The 24,314-nt window shown below is 39.1% G+C and overlaps 2 protein-coding genes across 2 annotated transcripts; one reads left to right on the top strand and one right to left on the bottom strand.

Annotated features, from left to right (window-relative positions):
* Positions 1-8,514: 8,514 nt before the first annotated feature.
* Positions 8,515-9,761, top strand: LOC110728413 (protein MAINTENANCE OF MERISTEMS-like). The gene is made up of 2 exons (XM_021908068.1): positions 8,515-9,352; positions 9,432-9,761. The coding sequence occupies exons 1-2, from the start codon at positions 8,600-8,602 to the stop codon at positions 9,759-9,761; spliced, it is 1,083 nt and encodes a 360-aa protein (XP_021763760.1). The 5' UTR covers positions 8,515-8,599.
* Positions 9,762-10,041: 280 nt separating this feature from the next.
* LOC110728423 lies at positions 10,042-11,272 on the bottom strand. The gene is made up of 2 exons (XM_021908073.1): positions 10,850-11,272; positions 10,042-10,761 (listed from the first exon to the last, which is right to left on the bottom strand). Exons 1-2 carry the CDS (start codon positions 11,100-11,102, stop codon positions 10,145-10,147), a joined length of 870 nt encoding a protein of 289 aa, XP_021763765.1. The 5' UTR covers positions 11,103-11,272; the 3' UTR covers positions 10,042-10,144.
* Between the last annotated feature and the right edge of the window lie 13,042 nt (positions 11,273-24,314).

The following is a 24,314-nucleotide window of genomic DNA, read 5'->3' on the forward strand; positions in this document are numbered from 1 at the left end:
CTCGAACCACCTCACCTCCAACTCACCTCAAATTCATCTCCATTCACCACCTCCAACCAAACCCACGCAAACAACCACCACCCCTTCACCCAAAATCGGCCACCAATTGCAACCCCAAATCGCCCAAGCAATATACGCAATTCAGAGCAAATGAAAATCAATCAAGTTCGAGCAAACCAAAGGAGTTCGGTCGAAGTTCAAGTCAGAAACTTTTGAGGTTTTGTAATTTGAAGAGGTATGGTCGAACACACCCATGGTTCGACCGAACCAACCCCGTAGTTCGGCCGCACCAACCAATGGTTCGACCGAACCATTTCACGAGATTCGCGCGGTACTTTTAATGAAAATCGAACGGCTGCGATGTGATTATGCTTGATGACGATTTGCAATGAAGGGTGAAGATGATGCGTGATGGTGATGAAATTTCAGAGCAGCCACAAGAAAGGGGTCGTTTTTGGGAGTCTGATTGTTTCGTGTTTTTGGAGGGGTTTAGTGGATTTTGGGTTTCTTTCCCATTTTCATTTTCTCTTCTTTTATTTTATTTTATTTTTAGTTTTGTTTTTTTTGGTTTTTAGTTTAGTTATTTTAATTGTTTTAGTTTAGTTTTATTTCTTTTTAATTTCTTTTATATTATTTTAGCTTTTATTATAAATTCCCTCTTTGGGTTATTTTCTAATGAACTTTCAATCAACATTTTAATTTTAGATAGATTAGATTATTTTAGCCTATATTTTCTCTCTGTTAGGGTTAGTTTAGGAGTAGTGTAGAGAGAGAAAGCTTGGAATTCCATGGAGTTTTTGAGAGGTTGAAGAAGCAAATTTGTTGAACTTCTTCTCATCTATTCAATGAGCATTTTCTAACTTTCTCTCATCTTTATTTCTTGCTTAATTCTTAGTTTTTGCTTTTTGTTTATTGATTTGAGTAGATTAATTAGTTTATTTGTTTAATCTTGTGTTTTATTCTTATTTTACCTTGTTTTCCATGTCTTTCTTCATTATGTTAGCTTAGATTTTGTTCTAGGGAAATGGATGAAGGTTATGTTAATAAATTGAATGATTGATTGTGATTAGTATGGAATTGTTTCTTGATTATTGTGTATGGATGATGCTTTTATGGATTATAATCTTTCTAGCTAATTGATTCTATGTTCTTAATTGTGCTTTCAATCGATTGTGCGAGAGTGAGTTGGTTGAGAGCCCTAATTTCTTCCATACCTTTGCTAGGCTAGTTGCACGAGAGTGAATTAGTTTAGTAGGATAATTAACATGCTTAATTGTGCGAGAGTGAGTTAAATGTGTTGATTGTTCCTAATCAAGGTCATTTTCATCTAATTGTATGATGTTATTGAATGTATTGATGTAATTGGATTCCACTTTCCCTAGTTTTAGTTATTTGTTCTTAGTTGTGTTTAGTTGAACCTCTCTTTATTTCACAAGCTTTCCTAGTAGTCTAATTAGCACAAATTGATACACTTAGTCCTTTTGGGTTCGACCCTTTACTTGCCACTAACTAGTTTAGTGTAAGTTTAGGTATTATTAATTTCTAATTTGGTTAGGGTTAGTAGTCCCAACGACCTACTTTTATCCCGATCAAATTTTGGAGCCGTTGCCGAGGACTAAGGCGTTCATTAGTTTGTGTTGATTAGATTAGCTAGGTTCTTGTATATTATTTTATTTTGTTTGCTTTTCTTGGTTCTTTGTATAAAAATGGCATGCTTATCTTTTTCTCAATTTGATGGTGAACCCTTTTATGCTTACTTTGAAAGACTAGATGGTTTCCTTAGTTACCATGGGTGTTCTCTTAGTGATGCTTGTGGTATAGCTTATTGGGGCATGAATGAGTATACTAGGGGAATGGTTGAGGACATGAATAATGGTAGATTTTGTCATTTATCTATGCATGAGGCTTGGGATTTCTTCACATGGCTTGCTAGGGACTCTTTAGATAGAGAATCGCATGTTTCTTGATTTGATTCTCAATGCCAAGATTCTTTTAATTTTTTCATGAATTCTCTTGATTCTTCTTATGTGCCTTGTGATAATCCAAGTATGCAAATTGACACATTTCCCCCTTATGCTCATTTTGATGAGGTTTGTGCTAATTTTGATGATGTGCAATTTGACTTTGATCATGAACCTCAACCCAATAACATTGATGCCCAAATTCTTTCTCAAATGCAATATCTCAACCAACAACTTCAAGAGCTTCAAGAGGAACAAAAATTGAGAGAAGTGAGGCTTGCCCAAGTGATGAGTGCTTTGGTTGATTTAAATGGATGTGAGGCACCTCACTTGGAGTGTGAGAGTGTTTTTGAGAATGATGTGGGCCAAGGGTGTGAAAGTGAGGGGAGATTTTCTTGTGATGAGAGGATTTTTGATGATTTTGATCCTTTTCATTCCCCGTTTGAGCTTGAATGTCATCCTTCCCCTTATTCACCCCCTTTGAGAGCTTCTCTTGGTGAGGATGTGAGTGAGCCATCTTCATCTTTGAATGAGGGAGTTCATGAGGATGATTATGGTGAGTTTGAGAAATCAAGAGAGATTGAGAATCCCTTGAGTGGTGGTGGAGGAGTTGAGAATGAAGAAAATGTCGATTTTGAGGTTTCCAACCCCCTTCCCCATCTTGATGAGTCTACCTTGCACGTTTGTGACCCTTCTATCCATGATTCTTTGGACTCATTTGAGGTTATGGCTAGTATGTTCATTGAAGGTGTAACAAATCATTATAGCCTCTTGAGAGAGTTAATTGGCAATGCTTCATGGGAAAGGGATGAGTTTGAGAAAAACCTTTATCCTTTCATGCATGGTTTTGAGACTCTAGGCTTTGAGTTTGTTGAGGGAGTGGTTTTGCATCGTTGTGATAGAGAGGAGGATGAGGTTATTTCTATTGGAAAGTTTTTGTTTGAGGGAGATTTGAGTCATGAGTGTTCTTTTGAGGATTCTATGATTGATTTTCATGCCCTCATTGGTGATGTGAGGCTTTGTGAGACCATTGTTTCTCCTCCCCTTCCTCATGTCCCATTCTCAAGGAAATTTGACCACATCTCTTACTATCCCATGTTCTTCCCTTCTTTTGTCAAAGAGCCTATTGAGGACCATCTCTTGTTTGATGAGACATTTCCTTTTCATCCTCCTATTATTGAGGAAATGGGTGATTGTGCCACCCAAAAAGATTTTAAGGAGGTTTTGCCTTTTTATTCTTTTCCTTATTTTTCTTCTTCTTATTTTCTTGATTTTTCTTTTGATTTTTCTTCTTTCTTTTGGCATCTTCCTCCTCACTTACGTGCAATAATCTTGTTGCACGTCCTCCTCCCTTCACTTTCCTACTTGTTATCATATGAAATGTGTAGTAGTGCATTTGATAAGCTCTTGCGTTCGTTGCAATATTATTTACTAGAGCGGTCTCGCTTGGACGTTAAACAAGCCTTTCTCGGGAAGTAACCCGAGGTTTTTATTGCTTTCATTTTCTCTTCTTTTTAGATTAGATTTTCTCTCATGGAAATGTTTGTGTGCCTTTTGCTAGGTACATGACTTGGTATACTCTTATGCATTGGTTTGGATCAAGAAACAAGGAAGTTTGACTTCTATTTTTGTTAGCATATGGAAATCGAGATTCAATTCAAGAGGAAATCGGCTTTGAAAGGTTAAATTGGGTCATTTGCGGGAATTTACACCCACCAATATCCAGTAATATCTCTCCTAGCTCTTTCTCTAATGGTTGGAGACTCGATGGACATGTGTTGGTTTGTTGGATTAATTTATTTCTTTTCCCCTCCCATGGATAATTTGGTTTATATTTGAGTATATTGTCTCACTCAAGCTTGGGGGGAGGGTATTCTATCATGCTTTGGTGGGATGTTGATTCATTTATGCCATGAACTTTCGTATATGCATTTCCATGTCTTTTCTTTTATTTTGAAAAATCCAAAAAGATTTTTGTTTACTTTCAAGGTAATTTTGGCAAAATGTGTTTTGTTTGTTCTTATTTTGGACATTTTGTTTTGGGACTTGAATCCTTGAATGTTTTTCTTCCTAAGTGGTAAATGTGTGCACGGTTTGAGAGTGTCATTGGTTGACTCTAGGATACTATATGCTAGGGTAGTCGGTTAAGAACTTTTAGGGTCCATGAAGCCTTAGTTCGCAGGAATGTGGTAAGATGGAGTTGCTCTCTATAGTAGATTTGAAACCCTTGGTTTCTTATTTTTTTGGTTATATTCCCTTGTGAGCTTCATTTATTCTAGCCTTTATCACCTTGTTGAGCGGCTATTTAGGATCCTTGACTATGCATGTCTTAATCCTTGTTTTGACCTCTAGTTCCCAAGATCGTGACCGAGCCACTCTAGGGGAGGAAAAGGGCACCTTTTCTCATTTTTCTTTATCTCCTTTTTATTTTGTTACAAATTTGGTTTTCTGTTTTGCATCGACCTACCTATTAAGCAATTTGAGCCTAATGTTTCCCGCTCTTGTTTAAACCGCGTTACAACCCTAATGGCCTATGTTCACCAACCCTTTTAGTTTATGAAGCTGTTGATGTTTAAAGGTTTTGATGATGAGGAACTTAAACTACAGCAAACTCATTTAATAAAGGTTTTTCAAGTGTTTGTTTAGTTTAGGTGAAATTGATCTTGGAGATGAAAGAAGTAACTGAAACTAAGAAGACTTGAAGAAGTTCTTTATTCAAGAAGGTTATTCGAAACAGAAGAAGTGTTCCCTCACAGGAACTGAGTTCCCTAACAGGAACTTGAAGATGGCTGGGTAAGATCTTTGGAGGAGCTTAGTAAGCGTGGAGCCCAAGTAAACCTACCAGTACAGGAGTGCGGCGCAGCAATGATTTAGTTAAAGATTTTATCTTCTAGATTCATTGTTAAATATGTTAAGTAGGATATGCATGAAGTCTATTAGAAGCGTGACAAGTTAGCTTGGCAAATAAATTAAAATCGGAAAAGATAAAAGATAGAATTCGAAAAAGATTTTATTTAAATGTTTATTTCTTAAAATCAGTTTGTTAAAAAGATATTATGCTTTTTAACTCAATCTTTCTATCTTATTTTTCGGAAAAGATTTTCTTCTAATGATTTACATAAAAACCGTGTATAAAGATAAGTTAAGTTTAACTTATTTTTCTTTAAGAAAACCTACTTGCTATACAAGTAATACTTGTATAAATAGTAGAGAAAAAAAAGAGTTTAGGTTTTCTGTGAGTTTTATGCGTGAAGAATTTACAGAGCTTTAATTGTGTAAGTTTGCCAAGCTTATCATCTTGTCATATTAGTTTCGGGTTTCATGTATAGCTTGCCTATCATATACTAGGTGTCTTTACTTGTAATTGGTTTGGGTTATTTGGGTGAGAGTGTTTTTGTTATCATTGCATACAGAGAGAGAGAGCTTCTGTTGAGAAGTTAAGAAGATCTGTGCTTAGGGAGTACGAGAGAGAGTCTGAGTGTGTGTCTTAGACTGGGTAGAATAGAATCCTATTCTGCAGCAAGTTCGTTCAGGAACTTGTGAGTAGAGGTTTGATTATAATAGGTTGTAACTTGGTGTTTGCCCTATTATAGTGAAATTGTTTGTGTTCGAAATCCCTAAGGTAGGGTCGAGGTTTTACTTCTAGTTGGGCACTAGAAGGTTTCCTCATAAAATCCTGTGAGCATTGCAAGTTCCTATTTTATTCTGTTTTATATTTGAAAAAGTAGTCACTAGGAACTCACCTACAATTCACCCCCCCTCTTGTAGTGTTCGTCTCCACTAACAATTGGTATCAGAGCAAGGTTCTCACTTGCAAGCAGATAACTTTGCTGAGTAAGTTCCTGGAGAGATGAATTACAAGGAGAAACTTGAAGAAGGGTACTCAACCCAACGTCCACCTATGTTCAATGGTAAGTTCTATGCCTACTGGAAGAACAGGATGAAGATCTTCATCAAGGCTAAAAATTACCAGGTTTGGCGTGTTATTGAAACTGGTGATTTTGAAATAACTGCAACCAATGACAAACATGAGGTAGTTTCTAAATCTATTTCTGATTATGACAAAGAAGATTATCAGAAACTTGAACTGAATGCTTTAGCAATAAAGTATTTGCACTGTGGACTTGGACCCCATGAACATAACCGTATCATGGGATGCAAGTCTGCCAAACCGATTTGGGATTTGCTACAGGTAACTCATGAAGGTACTAACGAGGTAAAACGTTCTAAAATAGATTTATTGATGTCTAGGTATGAAAGGTTTGAAATGCAGTCTAAAGAAACCATAGAAGAGATGTTTACCAGATTCAATGATATTATTAATGAACTGAACTCCCTTGGCAGGCATATTCCTATTGATGAACAGGCAAGGAAGATCCTAAGAAGTCTACCACAAGATGAACGCTGGAGATCCAAGGTTACTGCTATGCAAGAAGCTAAAGATTTCACCAAGTTTAATATGGAACAACTAGCTGGATCATTGATGACACATGAATTTCATCTAAGTTCCAATACTGAAAGTTCCAGAAGTAAAAGTCTTGCACTTAAGGCTCAAGATTCAGAAGAATCAGTAGTTGATGAGGAAGACACTACTACAAAAATGGCCAAAGAGACCCGTCCAAATTAGCCAAAGAGACTGCCTTAGAGGCGGTTTCTAGCTAAGCGATCTCTTTGGCAAAGAGACTGCTTTATTTAAGGCGGTCTCAACATTGATAAAACTGAGACCGCCTATCTAAGATAGACAGTTTCTTTTTTTGGGAAAAAAGAGATGGCCTCTTAAAGATAGGCAGTCTCTTTTTTTAGTAAACTGAGACCACTTATTTCACTTAACAGGTCTCTTTGGGCGCATTTGAAATTAAAAAAAAATAGCTAATTTATTTTGATTTATGCTATATTTAAATCGATAACATTAAAAGAGAATAACATTACCACATTAATGTTTATACTATGATACAAAGAATTTTAACAAACTTTAATTAAATTCCAATAAAAAATATAGTGAACTGTTAAACATCGCCCGCAAATTCCTACATAAAGCCCACAAAATAAGAGTGAAATGACACTTTTGCCCTCAATCTAAAAAACACAATTTCTCTCTCTACTCTCTACTTCCACTTTCTCTCTCTAAATTATTTCCAGAGCTATGTCGAGGCGGCCCGGCAAGGAAGTGGCGGCACCGGCGGTGGGCGGAAGGCGGTTTGCCGGCCAGAAGGTAATTTTTTAAATTTTTGTAATTTTTTTTTAAAAAAAAAAAAACCTCCGGCGACGGTGGGGCGCCAAGGCGAGACGCCACCACCACGGAGGAAGCGCCTAGGCAAGACGCCCATACGGTGGTGGCGGCGCCTAGCCCAGACGCCACTACCACGGCGGCGGCGCATAGGCTAGGCGCCACGGCCGTGGTAGTGGCGTCTGGGCTAGGCGCCGCCACCACCGTACGGGCGTCTTGCCTAGGCGCCTCCTTCTCTTTTTTTTTTTTAAATTTTTTTTTTGTTTTTTTTAATTTTAAATTTTTTTTTCGAATTTTTTTTTTTTTTTAAAAAAAAATTGTTTTTCTTTTTTTTAAATTGTATGTTCCCTTTTTTTTTATCTTTTTTTTTTAAATTTTGTTTTTTTATTTGTTTTAATTTTATGTTCTATTTTTTTTAAAAAAAAAAATTGTTTCTGGTTTTAATTTTTAATTTTATGTTCCTATGTATTTTTTTTTTTTTTTGAATTATATTTTTGTATGTAAAAAAATTATAAGTTCCCTTTTTTTTTTATAAATTTTCTTTAAAATTTTGATGTTCTTCTTTTTTTAAGTTTTTGCAATTTTAAATTTTTTAAGTTTTGTTAGTTTTTTGTTTTTGGTTTTTTCTTTGCATTTTTGATTTTTTGTTTTTGTTTATGTTTTTCATTTTTTAGTTTGTTGTTTATATTTTTTGTTTTGGTTATATATTTTGTTTTTGGTATATTGTTTTGTTCATATTTATATTTTTTTATGTTTATATTTATATTTTTTATGTTTTTATTTATATTGTGTTGTTTATATTTTTATTTTTTATGTTTATAATTTTATTTCCGTTACTTGTTTATTTGCTTTTGTGTTTATTTTCGTCCTTTTTTGTATTTATATTTTTTGTTTTTGGTAATATTTTTTGTTTTTGTTTTTGTTTATGTTTGTTTTTTTTTGTTTGTAGTTTATATTTTTTGTTTTTGGTATATGTTTATGTTTATATTTCTTATGTTTATATGTATATTGTCTTGCAGATGAGGATGTCGACGATCAGAGTGGACCATATGATGATTACGGTCCATTCAGTCAGAGGCTTGATGATACGTATGAGACGCATAGGGTAGATGTGCGTAAGGGTCGAGATGATAGGTTTGTTAGTAGATCTGGCACATCATCTGCGTCCACTGTGTCTGCGGGTAGCAGAAAACGGTCGAGGGCCGTTAATGATTCTTGGATGGTGAGGGGTGAGGTGGCCGGGGGACCTATAGACGGGAGTGTGATTCCTAGCTTTTTAGGACACATCGCTACCCGTATTTGGGAGGACCAGGAGAGGGCTTTGGATACAGGCATTTTGAAATGTCAAACCCGGGAAAAGACTTGTAGGTTTTTGTGTAGCTGGGCTGATGCTTGGCCGGAGGAGAGCAAGATGGTCGGGCGATTGAGGGGCACTAGAGTGAGTCACCTTCCTGCCACCATGCACGACAGGATTGACTGGACGCTGATCACGGCTTTCGTTGAGCGATGGCAGCCGGATACGAACTCGTTCCACCTTCCGTTCGGTGAGATGACGATCATGTTGCATGACGTCGAGGCCATCCTTGGGATTCCCGTGGAGGGAAACCGAGCATCTGTCGTCACTGATGCAGATCAGACAGATTTACTAGCGGAGCTGTTGGCGGTGGATAGGGCTGCGCTGTACACATCGGCACTTGGTGTGTGGGATCACGGCGGCGTTAAGATCGCAGCCGTCTTGCAGCGATGTTTGCACCCTACGGCACGTAGGACGCAGGACACACAGCTGGCTGCATATGTTTTTCTTCTTCTCGGGTGTACCTTGTTTCCGGATAAGAGCGGGAACAAGCTCAGGCCACGCGACATAGTTGACGCGTGTGAGCCCGACAGAGTAGGCCAGTTTTCTTGGGGGTCGGCTACGCTGGCGTATCTGTATCGCCAGTTAGGATTCTCGAGCCGGGCTGATGCAGCAAGTATCACTGGATGTCTGACGTTGTTACAGACCTGGATATACGAGTATTTTCCTGCGTTTCGACCACACCGCGACCCGGTTCCCATTGGTGATGGCCAGCCACGTGCCTGTGCGTGGAGTCCGCGTGTCGAGAAGAAGTCCGTTGACCGCCTGCGCTCCATACGGTTATCGCTTGACAGGATGTCCCCCTTAGAGGTACAGTGATTAAATTATTTCTACTTTTACAATCTGATGCTTTATTTTATGACTGTTACTGATTTTCAATAATGTGCAGGTGAACTGGATGCCTTTCGGCCAGAACCCTAGTAATAGGGTACCTAGGACCCTCTACACCGGACTGATTCAGTATCGCGAGATCGTAGAGGCGTACATGCCGCAGCGCTGTCTTCGCCAGCTTGGATTTGTCCAAGTTGTCCCACCTCCACCGGCATGGCCCAGTAAGGCGGTACGATCTGCGTCGTCGAAGGAGTACGTCGTCCAATGGCCGGCAAACATGATATCCATGTGGGAGCAGTTTCCGATGGTTGCCCGCCTATGGACGGCGGAGCTGCAGCGGCCGCCAAGTGGGGTGACTGCCATGTGTGACCAGCACTACATGGAATAGTACATCCGGCACTCGCACCCGAGGTTGATCAAAGACATCGACGACGCAGATGATGACGATGTGTCACCTGCCACTGCCTCTTATGCGGTACGTCTCATCTTTTATTTGTTGTTCTCTTATTTTAATATATATATGTATAATACGTCGTTTCATGTTTTTTGTTTTGTGTAGTGGATGGGCATTATCTTTTTAGTTTGTAATATTTGAAATTATTGTTCTTAGTTTTTAAAATTCAATATTATCTTTTTAGTTTGTAATATTGTGAAATTATTGTTGTTACTTTTTAAAATGAAACATTATCTTTTAAAAATGAACACATAGAAATGACATAGTATTGACAATACAAGGCCTCATAGTAAAAGGTAGGTGTACATCAACAAAAACTACATGGCAATTAAATTGTTCCACTGTTGCACGCGAGCATGGTACAAAGCATCCCAACCCTCCACGCTTGCTCTACGAATTTCATACCACTTCGGTATGATATGTGGGACCGGAAAATCGGGTGACATGTCTAATCGGATAAAATGTCTGTATGACGGCCCAAGAAATCCAATAGCAACGTCCCTTACCGGTCTGGTGACGGTCTCGCGCGAACACCAGGGCAGAACCGTTGTACATGGATAATAGGCTCGACTATGTAAACCAAGGCCGAAATGCATGACTGCACACTTGTAGATGTTTGCAACGGCAAAGAGATCAAGTGGCGCATCGAACCAATGATTTTGATCGCAAGGTCCCCCTCCCCACCGGATACGCTGCAGAGACCTATCCAAGTCCTCGCCGTACACATGGCCATACACATCTCGGTTTGATGCGATTTCACTGTACATCAACTGCCGCACTAAACCGTAGTTGTCTTCACCCATTTGAAACACATCCGCCACAACCCGAAATCCGCAGTTACCATCTGCAATGACATCATTCCACCCGTCCAAGAATGGCATCATGATATTAGGGATCCTGTCCTTATATGGAAAATGTTCAATGTCCATTCTCCCTGTTACACACATCAATAAACACAATAAACAAGTCAACAGTAAACTAATCAAACAGTCAACAAAAGAAATTGAAGTCGAATGTCTTACCGGTGCCGGGCATATTCACCGACGACGATGATTGGCCGCCACTTGATGAGGATGTACGACCACGGCCACGGCCACGGCCACGACCGCGAATGTACTCAAACGCACTCTTGTTCCGCCGTGGTTGTCGACCCCTAGGTCGCTCGACCCCTTCCGGTTCCTCGGTATCCAAACACGATGTATTGAACATGTCATGAAGTATGTGTGTAGCACTACGAATGATCGAAGGGTGACTGGAGGACACTTGGTCAAACATCAACTGAAACTGCTCCAACTCCTCCTGTTCACGGTGAACCGTATGCGGAACAGCATGCTCTCCGATAACGAGCGTCCGCCAGAATGGATGAACCTGATCGACATGTAACGACGCCCTGTCTTGCGTAATTACGCGGTGAATGGTGCATGCACAAGGTAATCCATGAGTCACTGATATAGCACATCCGCACCGAATAGCCACTTCATCGCCCAACTCCCTCATCCTGGTATACTCGCTCAGAATCAACCCCAAACAGTGGTGTGACACACGACCGTGGAGAATCTTAAATATGAAATGGCCATACAACATGCCATGTCGTCGTCTGGAGTCCTCGAGATAGTTCTTGATGCCGTTCCTCTGAGTATCAATAGCCTTGTTTATTCTCTCGAACAGTGTATCCAGAGCAGCAGTGGAAGAATCAATCCAGTCCTTCAAAGCTCTATGAGCGCTCTCGACTCTGCATGTCGTAGTGTTCCCAAAATGAAGAACTTGGTTCGTCCAATATTTGACAAACTTTTCCCTCTGAGGTACCCACTGGTGCATCACATAGTCTACGATTGGCGGGCACCACTTGTACGCATCCTTGAAGTTTTCCAAGGCTCGATCGTACTCTGCCTCTGTGGTAGCTTGCATGATCTTCCGCCACTTACCATTTACCAATGTCTCTGCTGTTACTAAATTCTTGTTGAAAAGATTGTAGGCTTTGACTTTCACGCAGTTGTTGATGTGCCATGTGCACAGTAAACGGCTCGACTCCGGAAACAGCTCCGCTATAGGGGCAAAAAGACCTCCCTCACAATCACTTACGATGGCCGATGGCTGTACATTTGGGCCGATGTAGTTTCTCAACTTTTCCAACACCCAACGGTAACTCGCAGCCGTCTCATCCTTCATGACTGCATAACCAATCAGAAAGTTCTGGTTCGTTGGAGCCATCCCAACCATCTCAACCAGTGGGAACTTGTACTTGTTTGTCTTGTACGTTGAATCGATCAAAATCACAGATGGCCAAGACGAAATCATATCAGCACAATCAGGATGGACAAGGAACAAATGAGTTACCTCCGATGTGTCTTCGTCAGATTCAAACCAGTAAAGGTAACCACGTGCTTGTGCCTGGTGCAGAAGCTGCTGTATAGGGTTCCTTCCCTCTGACCGTTCAAACCTCAATTTCTGTCTGACGTTGTAGATGTGTCTTCGGTTTGGCTGGTCTTCGGGGAATTTCTCTAACACAGACGCTAATATTTTAGCGGGCTTCACTTGAGCATCACTCATTTCTTTTACAACTAGTTTCGCAGCTGGACTTAGGCCGCTTAACTGTCGATGCCCCACTTTGTATGCTATCAGCTCATGGTTGTGATATCCCCATTTGCCGTAACCCTTCACTTCCCAACCGTCACGCCTTTGATGTTGTCGAACCTTAACTCGGAACTGACACCCACAACCTTTCCGCTTTGAGTCAAACCGAATCGCTTTACTGAAATCTCGTTCTTCTCTTTTGCGATAACGGTCGCATCTCAAAATGCGATCCATTCTACCATCCCGTTGAGATTTATGATTTGCTACTACTAAACAAAAGCCTGATCTAATTGCAACCTGTTTTGCCCAATCAATCGCTTGTTGAGCATCTTCGAACAGGCCATCATGTACAAAAATCCCACTGTAATCATTTCCGTCTCCACCATAATCCTATAACAATAACATATAACGTATAAATATAATTACATTAAGATTAAATTAATACACTTAACACAAAATTATCACAAACGCAATTTCTAAATTTTAAATTTCTAAATATCATTTTTATATTTAACGCATAATACATTTAAAAAACAAAATAATAACACACATTTCATTTCAAATTTATCAAACATAAATAAACAAACAAAAAAACCATAATAAAAAAAATAAACAAATACAAAACAAAATAAAACAAAATAAAACAAAAACAAACACAAAATAAAAGATGCATTAAAAAAACTGAATTAAAAAAAAAATTAATTCCCTCCAAAAAAAATTAAAAGGAAATAAAACAACACAAGCAAACAAAAACAAAAAAATTCCAAAAAAAAAAAACAAAACAAAATAAAACACCACAAGCAAAAAAAATCAAAAACAAATCAAAACAAATAAACAAAAAAAACAAAACAAATCAAAAAAAAAACAAAAACAAAACAAAACCAAACAAAAAAAAAACAAACAAACAAATCAAAAAAAAAACAAAAACAAAACAAACAAACAAAAAAAAAACAAACAAACAAATAAAAAAAAACGCTTGTTTTTATTTTTGTTTGTTTGTTTTGTTTTTGTTTTTTTTTTATTTGTTTGTTTGTTTGTTTTTTTTTTGTTTGTTTGTTTTGTTTTTGTTTTTTTTTTTTATTTGTTTGTTTGTTTTTTTTTTGTTTGATTTTGTTTTGTTTTTGTTTTTTTTTTTGATTTGTTTTGTTTTTTTTGTTTATTTGTTTTGATTTGTTTTTGATTTTTTTTTGCTTGTGGTGTTTTATATCGGCAGTTAAGCGGCCTAAGTCCAGCTACGAAACTAGTTGTAAAAGAAATGAGTGATGCTCAAGTGAAGCCCGCTAAAATATTAGCGTCTGTGTTAGAGAAATTCCCCGAAGACCAGCCAAACCGAAGACACATCTACAACGTCAGACAGAAATTGAGGTTTGAACGGTCAGAGGGAAGGAACCCTATACAGCAGCTTCTGCACCAGGCACAAGCACGTGGTTACCTTTACTGGTTTGAATCTGACGAAGACACATCGGAGGTAACTCATTTGTTCCTTGTCCATCCTGATTGTGCTGATATGATTTCGTCTTGGCCATCTGTGATTTTGATCGATTCAACGTACAAGACAAACAAGTACAAGTTCCCACTGGTTGAGATGGTTGGGATGGCTCCAACGAACCAGAACTTTCTGATTGGTTATGCAGTCATGAAGGATGAGACGGCTGCGAGTTACCGTTGGGTGTTGGAAAAGTTGAGAAACTACATCGGCCCAAATGTACAGCCATCGGCCATCGTAAGTGATTGTGAGGGAGGTCTTTTTGCCCCTATAGCGGAGCTGTTTCCGGAGTCGAGCCGTTTACTGTGCACATGGCACATCAACAACTGCGTGAAAGTCAAAGCCTACAATCTTTTCAACAAGAATTTAGTAACAGCAGAGACATTGGTAAATGGTAAGTGGCGGAAGATCATGCAAGCTACCACAGAGGCAGAGTACGATCGAGCCTTGGAAAACTTCAAGGATGCGTACAAGTGGTGCCCGCCAATCGTAGACTATGTGATGCACCAGTGGGTACCTCAGAGGGAAAAGTTTGTCAAATATTGGACGAACCAAGTTCTTCATTTTGGGAACACTACGACATGCAGAGTCGAGAGCGCTCATAGAGCTTTGAAGGACTGGATTGATTCTTCCACTGCTGCTCTGGATACACTGTTCGAGAGAATAAACAAGGCTATTGATACTCAGAGGAACGGCATCAAGAACTATCTCGAGGACTCCAGACGACGACATGGCATGTTGTATGGCCATTTCATATTTAAGATTCTCCACGGTCGTGTGTCACACCACTGTTTGGGGTTGATTCTGAGCGAGTATACCAGGATGAGGGAGTTGGGCGATGAAGTGGCTATTCGGTGCGGATGTGCTATATCAGTGACTCATGGATTACCTTGTGCATGCACCATTCACCGCGTAATTACGCAAGACAGGGCGTCGTTACATGTCGATCAGGTTCATCCATTCTGGCGGACGCTCGTTATCGGAGAGCATGCTGTTCCGCATACGGTTCACCGTGAACAGGAGGAGTTGGAGCAGTTTCAGTTGATGTTTGACCAAGTGTCCTCCAGTCACCCTTCGATCATTCGTAGTGCTACACACATACTTCATGACATGTTCAATACATCGTGTTTGGATACCGAGGAACCGGAAGGGGTCGAGCGACCTAGGGGTCGACAACCACGGCGGAACAAGAGTGCGTTTGAGTACATTCGCGGTCGTGGTCGTGGCCGTGGCCGTGGTCGTACATCCTCATCAAGTGGCGGCCAATCATCGTCGTCGGTGAATATGCCCGGCACCGGTAAGACATTCGACTTCAATTTCTTTTGTTGACTGTTTGATTAGTTTACTGTTGACTTGTTTATTGTGTTTATTGATGTGTGTAACAGGGAGAATGGACATTGAACATTTTCCATATAAGGACAGGATCCCTAATATCATGATGCCATTCTTGGACGGGTGGAATGATGTCATTGCAGATGGTAACTGCGGATTTCGGGTTGTGGCGGATGTGTTTCAAATGGGTGAAGACAACTACGGTTTAGTGCGGCAGTTGATGTACAGTGAAATCGCATCAAACCGAGATGTGTATGGCCATGTGTACGGCGAGGACTTGGATAGGTCTCTGCAGCGTATCCGGTGGGCAGGGGGACCTTGCGATCAAAATCATTGGTTCGATGCGCCACTTGATCTCTTTGTCGTTGCAAACATCTACAAGTGTGCAGTCATGCATTTCGGCCTTGGTTTACATAGTCGAGCCTATTATCCATGTACAACGGTTCTGCCCTGGTGTTCGCGCGAGACCGTCACCAGACCGGTAAGGGACGTTGCTATTGGATTTCTTGGGCCGTCATACAGACATTTTATCCGATTAGACATCTCACCCGATTTTCCGGTCCCACATATCATACCGAAGTGGTATGAAATTCGTAGAGCAAGCGTGGAGGGTTGGGATGCTTTGTACCATGCTCGCGTGCAACAGTGGAACAATTTAATTGCCATGTAGTTTTTGTTGATGTACACCTACCTTTTACTATGAGGCCTTGTATTGTCAATACTATGTCATTTCTATGTGTTCATTTTTAAAAGATAATGTTTCATTTTAAAAAGTAACAACAATAATTTCACAATATTACAAACTAAAAAGATAATATTGAATTTTAAAAACTAAGAACAATAATTTCAAATATTACAAACTAAAAAGATAATGCCCATCCACTACACAAAACAAAAAACATGAAACGACGTATTATACATATATATATTAAAATAAGAGAACAACAAATAAAAGATGAGACGTACCGCATAAGAGGCAGTGGCAGGTGGCACATCGTCATCATCTGCGTCGTCGATGTCTTTGATCAACCTCGGGTGCGAGTGCCGGATGTACCATTCCATGTAGTGCTGGTCACACATGGCAGTCACCCCACTTGGCGGCCGCTGCAGCTCCGCCGTCCATAGGCGGGCAACCATCGGAAACTGCTCCCACATGGATATCATGTTTGCCGGCCATTGGACGACGTACTCCTTCGACGACGCAGATCGTACCGCCTTACTGGGCCATGCCGGTGGAGGTGGGACAACTTGGACAAATCCAAGCTGGCGAAGACAGCGCTGCGGCATGTACGCCTCTACGATCTCGCGATACTGAATCAGTCCGGTGTAGAGGGTCCTAGGTACCCTATTACTAGGGTTCTGGCCGAAAGGCATCCAGTTCACCTGCACATTATTGAAAATCAGTAATAGTCATAAAATAAAGCATCAGATTGTAAAAGTAGAAATAATTTAATCACTGTACCTCTAAGGGGGACATCCTGTCAAGCGATAACCGTATGGAGCGCAGGCGGTCAACGGACTTCTTCTCGACACGCGGACTCCACGCACAGGCACGTGGCTGGCCATCACCAATGGGAACCGGGTCGCGGTGTGGTCGAAACGCAGGAAAATACTCGTATATCCAGGTCTGTAACAACGTCAGACATCCAGTAATACTTGCTGCATCAGCCCGGCTCGAGAATCCTAACTGGCGATACAGATACGCCAGCGTAGCCGACCCCCAAGAAAACTGGCCTACTCTGTCGGGCTCACACGCGTCAACTATGTCGCGTGGCCTGAGCTTGTTCCCGCTCTTATCCGGAAACAAGGTACACCCGAGAAGAAGAAAAACATATGCAGCCAGCTGTGTGTCCTGCGTCCTACGTGCCGTAGGGTGCAAACATCGCTGCAAGACGGCTGCGATCTTAACGCCGCCGTGATCCCACACACCAAGTGTCGATGTGTACAGCGCAGCCCTATCCACTGCCAACAGCTCCGCTAGTAAATCTGTCTGATCCGCATCAGTGACGACAGATGCTCGGTTTCCCTCCACGGGAATCCCAAGGATGGTCTCGACGTCATGCAACATGATCGTCATCTCACCGAACGGAAGGTGGAACAAGTTCGTATCCGGCTGCCATCGCTCAACGAAAGCCGTAATCAGCGTCCCGTCAATCCTGTCGTGCATGGTGGCAGGAAGGTGACTCACTCTAGTGCCCCTCAATCGCCCGACCATCTTGCTCTCCTCCGGCCAAGCATCAGCCCAGCTACACAAAAACCTACAAGTCTTTTCCCGGGTTTGGCATTTCAAAATGCCTGTATCCAAAGCCCTCTCCTGGTCCTCCCAAATACGGGTAGCGATGTGTCCTAAAAAGCTAGGAATCACACTCCCGTCTATAGGTCCCCCGGCCACCTCACCCCTCACCATCCAAGAATCATTAACGGCCCTCGACCGTTTTCTGCTACCCGCAGACACAGTGGACGCAGATGATGTGCCAGATCTACTAACAAACCTACCATCTCGACCCTTACGCACATCTACCCTATGCGTCTCATACGTATCATCAAGCCTCTGACTGAATGGACCGTAATCATCATATGGTCCACTCTGATCGTCGACATCCTCATCTGTATCATCCTCGTCCTCGACCTCCTCCTCCTCGACCTCCTCCTCCTCTTCCTCATCATCATCATCTTTTTGATCGTCCGCAGAACAGTGCACCCGTTCTCTGCGGGCCGAGGCCGAAATACCACGGGATCTAACGTGTCTGGGCCCCGAGCTCTCCATTGAGTAGATCGTACTCCTCACGACGTCAATACTCTTCCCCGCACCAGGTCCAAATTGCGATGCCTAACTCCAAGTAAATAACGAAACATAATAACGAAAACAAATTAAAAAAAGTCGAAAATAAACACAAAAGCAAATAAACAAGTCACGGAAATAAAATTATAAACATAAAAAATATAAATATATACAATACAATATACATATAAACATAAGAAATATAAACATAAACATATACCAAAAACAAAAAATATAAACTACAAACAAAAAAAACAAACATAAACAAAAACAAAAACAAAAAATATTACCAAAAACAAAAAATATAAATACAAAAAAGGACGAAAATAAACACAAAAGCAAATAAACAAGTAACGGAAATAAAATTATAAACATAAAAAATAAAAATATAAACAACACAATATAAATAAAAACATAAAAAATATGAATATAAACATAAAAAAATATAAATATGAACAAAACAATATACCAAAAACAAAATATATAACCAAAAACAAAAAATATAAACAACAAACTAAAAAATGAAAAACATAAACAAAAAATCAAAAATGCAAAGAAAAAACCAAAAACAAAAAACTAACAAAACTTAAAAAATTTAAAATTGCAAAAACTTAAAAAAAGAAGAACATCAAAATTTTAAAGAAAATTTATAAAAAAAAAGGGAACTTATAATTTTTTTACATACAAAAATATAATTCAAAAAAAAAAAATACATAGGAACATAAAATTAAAAATTAAAACCAGAAACAATTTTTTTTAAAAAAAAAATAGAACATAAAATTAAAACAAATAAAAACACAAAATTTAAAAAAAAAAAGATAAAAAAAAAAAGGGAACATACAATTAAAAAAAAAAGAAAAACAAATTTTTTAAAAAAAAAAAAAAAAATTCGAAAATAAAATTTAAAATTAAAAAAAAAACAAAAAAAAATTTAAAAAAAAAAAAGAGAAGGAGGCGCCTAGGCAAGACGCCCGTACGGTGGTGGCGGCGCCTAGCCCAGACGCCACTACCACGGCCGTGGCGCCTAGCCTATGCGCCGCCGCCGTGGTAGTGGCGTCTGGGCTAGGCGCCGCCACCACCGTATGGGCGTCTTGCCTAGGCGCTTCCTCCGTGGTGGTGGCGTCTCGCCTTGGCGCCCCACCGTCGCCGGAGGTTTTTTTTTTTAAAAAAAAATTACAAAAATTTAAAAAATTACCTTCTGGCCGGCAAACCGCCTTCCGCCCACCGCCGGTGCCGCCACTTCCTTGCCGGGCCGCCTCGACATAGCTCTGGAAATAATTTAGAGAGAGGAAGTGGAAGTAGAGAATAGAGAGAGAAATTGTGTTTTTTAGTTTGAGGGCAAAAGTGTCATTTCACTCTTATTTTGTGGGCTTTATGTAGGAATTTGCGGGCGATGTTTAACAGTTCACAAAATATATACATGAATTATTGTAATCTGATCTATACGTATAACTATTCCAAACATGTAGCTTGAGTACTCCAATTTCTTCCTCTCTCCTTTGTTTTGAGATTCTTGCGTGAAAACAAGCAAATCTGTCAAAGCAAAAGGCCGACAATGAATCAATCATAATAATTGAGAATAACCACAAAATTAAATATTCGTTTAGAAAACTTAACTGAAAAATGAACTAATAAAATAAAAGATCAACTGATCCACAAACAAGAATCTGTAAATTCATGGTAGCAATTAAACGAATGATGAACATAAAATTTGCTAAAACAAATCTAATATATTTTCATCCATGTAAATTAAATACAGATCCACTACTCTACAAGTCTACTGTTCATGAACACATATATTTTGCTAATGAAAACAATGATAATTCCGCACAACCCAAAAAGTCTAACCGCGAAAGCTATAGAACAAAATACATCAAACAGATCAAATATCAACTATCATTAAAACCAAAACAAAAGATGAAATATAAACCAAAATACATAAATAATAATCAATTAAAAAAAACAAAATCAAAGAAGAAGAGACCTACAAGTAGTTTAGGCAAATTTGGGATCAGATCCCCAAGAATTTGAATTTAGATCTTCAACCCATCTTAATTTTTAACAATCGTTCGATTTATCAAGATGACCCAACATAGAATGAGTATCATCTAACTGCATAAACCCATAAAAAGCTGTTAAACCACGATAAAACTCCTTTCGAAACATCTAGAACTTAATTCGCTCGTTCGAGAACTGGAATCGCTTCATCATCAAACCTCTGAAACTTCAATAAATCACTGCAATAACATAGAGACTCATCGCAAAATCAAAACGTGACTCCCCTTTAACCACACATCCATATCAAACGATTTCTAGGCTCCGAACAGGGGAATTCAAAGGTGAAGGAGAGGAAATCTGATTAAGAGGAAAGGGATGAGAGAGAATGAAAGGTAAAGGAGGATGAAGGAGATGGAATGTTGGAGGCGGATGAAAGAATAGTGAAGTATTAGGGTTTCATTTATTTTATTGTTGTGAGTAAGGGAGACCGGTTAACTTGCATACGGGTCTCTACCTTTTTTAATTTCAAATAAAAAAAAACTAAGAGAGACCAGTTAAGTTCCATATAGGTCTCTCCCTTTTTCATTTTCAAATAAAAAAACTTAGGAGAGACCGGTTAAGTTGTAGACAGATCTCTCCCCTATTAAATTTCAAATAAAAAAACTATGAGAGACTTGTTATTAATGATAAATGGCCTCTCTTAAATTTTACCTCATAACACAATATTAAAGAGACCGGTTATTTGTGACATTGGGTCTCTTAAAGCAAAGAGACCGGTTATTTAGTTAACGGGTCTCATATGTCGGGTCTCTTTGAGCATTTTTGTAGTAGTGAGAGATGGCTATGCTAGTGAGGAAATTTAAAAAGATGATGAATAATAAGAAGTTCGACAGGAACAAGAAGTTCACAAGTTATGGAAACACAACATGCTTCAGGTGTGGGTCAAAAGATCACTTCATTAAGGATTGCCCTGTACAGGATGGAGAGAAAGGAAAGACAAAAGGCAAAGAACAATCCTAAGAGTCAAAAGTCTTTAAGCCTTACTTCACCAAGGACAATGTGAAGAAAGCCATGCTAGCTGCTTGGGGAGATACAAAATCAGAAGAAGAGGAGGACCAACCATTAGAAGAAACTGCTCATTTATGTTTAATGGCAAAAACTGATGAAGCTGCTAAATTAAAGGAGCTTGAGTCCGAGGTATGGTTCTCTTACAATTAATTAAAACATCTGTCTAAAGAGAATCTAATAAATATTGTTTTGGAAATTCAAGAAGATTTAAAGGAATTACATAGATCCAAACAGCAAAGTGATAAAGCTTTAGTTACTTACAAAGAGAACAGTGAATGGGTTGATAACATGAAGTTTGACATTCAATACAGGTTCTTTAGTCTGTTTGATGATAATAAAAATTTAAAAGAGACTATAGAGAATCTGAAACAAGATAACATACTTCTGAATGTGGAATTGTCTTTGTTAAAACTTAGTGTCGATACTCCTAACTCTGAAGTTCCTCCACCTACTGATTATCCGAATTTTGAAAATTAAAACATGATTTGGAAAATTTAAAAACGGATAAGGCACGTCTTGAGGGGGAACTTGAGAGAGCTAGGAAAGGTAAGCAACCAATAGAGTATAGAGTGCCTGATTGGATTACTAAGGCTCAAACCAAGAATACTGAAGGTTTAGGTTTTAAAAACAAGTTCCAGAAAGAAAAGAAGTATGTAAACTTGTCTAGTAGCATGGTTTTTTATTTCTGTGGCAATACAGGACATAAGCAGGTTAAGTGTCCTAAGAAAAAACAAAGCACACAGAAGAATGTCAAACATGTAGAATAAATCTGGATCAAGAAAAATGAATCAACTCCTGTTACACAGGAACCCAAGGAAACCTGGGTTCCTGACTCTAACGTTTAATTCTTCTTGCACGTTCCAATGAGGGGGAAAAACACTTGGTACCTCTACAGTGGTTGTTCTAAGCACATGACTGGAGATAAATCTAGATTTCTCTCACTGGATGCCTACTATGGTTGAACAGTGACCTTTGGTGATAATATGAAAGGTGATATAATTGCTATTGGAAAGATAGGAAGGTCACGTTCCCATGCCATTGATAATGTATTTTTAGTCGAGGGCCTCAAACACAATTTGTTAAGTATTTCACAGTTTTGTGACAAAGGTAATTCTGTTAGCTTTACTTCTAATAAGTGTAGAATCATCCACAATGACACTGGGAACATTATTTTGGAAGGAACTCGTAAAGGGAACACATATATTGTGGATCTTAATGAGGTTCCTAACAGGAGTTTAACATGTCTTAGTGTTATTGAGGATGATCCTCTTTTATGGCACATAAGGTTTGGCCATGCAAGCTTTTCTTTACTTGATAAAATAAGATCTAAGAACTTAGTAGAAGGACTTCCTTGCATTAAGTTCCTGTATGACAAAGTGTGTGAAGCTTGTGCTAGAGGAAAACAGACCCGAATTTCCTTTAAGTCCAAAAAGATGGTAAGTACCAAAAGACCTTTGGAACTCATTCATATGGATCTCTGTGGTCCAATGAGAATCCAAAGTAGAAGTGGTAAGAAATATGTAATGGTTATTGTTGATGATTTTTCAAGGTTCACTTGGGTTTTCTTTCTTGTAAGTAAGGATGAAACGTTTGATGAGTTTGTTGCTTTTGTAAAGAAAGAACAGAGAAGAACATGCAATCAATTGATACATCTTAGATCAAATCATAGAACAGAATTCGAGAATTCAAAATTTGATGAATTCTATACTGAGTATGGTATGGATCACAACTTCTCTGCCGTAATAACTCCACAACAAAATGGAGTGGTGGAACGCGAGAATAGGAGCCTTGAAGACATGGCAAGGATAATGCTGATATCAAGCAGGCTGCCTAGGAACTTCTGGGCTGAAGCAGTTAACACAACATGTTATATACTTAACAGAGTATCTGTTAGGGCCATCACCAATAAAACTCCCTATGAACTTATGAAATGAAGAAAGCCTAATATTTCCTACTTTAGATCTTTTGGATGCAAATGCTTTGTTCACAATAATAGTAAAAGGAACTTGGGTAAATTTGATGAACGTAGTGATGAGGTAGTATTCCTAGGATATGCCTCGAATAGTAAAGCTTACAGAGTCTATAATAAAAGGACTATGTGTGTTGAGGAGTCTGTACATATTATATTTGATGAAACTGAACATTTGGTTGATGTATAGGATTGTGATAATGATTTCGAAATTGGACTTGTGCGTAAGCAGAATCCAGATGCGGAACCAGCATCACAGCAGAAGCAGCAAGTTGAAATTGCTGAAGTAACAAATCTTGAAGCAAATGTTGAACGTGAGATGGAGAATGCACCAGGAACTCCACTTCAAGAACAAACTGATGTCCATAATGAAGACCAGAATGTGGAAACACCTGAAGAAGTTCAAACTGAGTTCCATGAAGAAGTTCCTACAGAAGAACCAGTCAACAATAATGAAGAAAAATTGTATCCAATCAAGGATTTCACTTCAAGGCCCTGGAAATATCAGAAATCACATCCAGTTGATGTAATCATAAGTGATATCACAAAAGGAACTCAAACCAGATCTCACCTTAGGAACTTGTGTGCATTCAATGCATTCCTTTCCCCCATGGAACCTAAGAATTATGTTGAAGCTTTAACTGACGCTGACTGGATTAATGCTATGCAAGCTGAATTAAATGAATTTGAAAGAAATAAAGTTTGGCATCTGGAACCTAGACCAAAACTAGAAGTCCATTGGACTAAAATGGGTATTCAGAAACAAACTAGATGAACATGGTATTATTGTCAAGAACAAAGCAAGACTAGTTGTATAAGGTTTCAACCAGCAGGAAGGAATAGACTATGAAGAGACATTTGCTCCAGTAGCCAGGTTAGAGGCTATTCGCTTACTTATTGCCTTTGCTGCTTATATGGGATTTAGGCTGTACAAGATGGATGTTAAATATTTTTTCTTAAATGGATATTTTAATGAGGAAGTCTATGTGGAACAGCCTCCTGGGTTTGAAAATCCAGAGTTCCCAAACCATGTCTATAAGCCTGATAAAGCTCTTTATGGGTTAAAACAAGCTACTAGAGCATGTATGAAAGATTATCTAAGTTCCTTTTGGCTAATGGTTTTAAACGTGGTAAAATTGATAAAACTTTGTTTTTAAAGTCAAATGGAACTGATATCTTAGTTGTACAAATTTATGTTGATGATATTTTATTTGGTGCAACTAACGAATCTCTATACAAGTATTTTGCTGACCTTATGAGTGGAGAGTTTAAAATGAG

Source organism: Chenopodium quinoa, unplaced genomic scaffold, assembly GCF_001683475.1.
Source record: "Chenopodium quinoa cultivar QQ74 unplaced genomic scaffold, ASM168347v1, whole genome shotgun sequence".
Taxonomy (NCBI): Eukaryota; Viridiplantae; Streptophyta; class Magnoliopsida; order Caryophyllales; family Amaranthaceae; genus Chenopodium; species Chenopodium quinoa.

What these genes read in the sequence shown, in the direction of transcription:
- LOC110728413 (XM_021908068.1), top strand. Translation starts at nt 8,600, where the DNA reads ATGGTCGGGCGATTGAGGGGCACTAGAGTGAGTCACCTTCCTGCCACC. An exon ending in ACAGGATGTCCCCCTTAGAG is followed by an intron (nt 9,353 to 9,431) that starts GTACAGTGATTA and finishes AATAATGTGCAG; the next exon opens with GTGAACTGGATGCCTTTCGG.
- LOC110728423 (XM_021908073.1), bottom strand. Translation starts at nt 11,102, where the DNA reads ATGTTTGACCAAGTGTCCTCCAGTCACCCTTCGATCATTCGTAGTGCT. An exon ending in GGTGAATATGCCCGGCACCG is followed by an intron (nt 10,762 to 10,849) that starts GTAAGACATTCG and finishes TGTGTGTAACAG; the next exon opens with GGAGAATGGACATTGAACAT.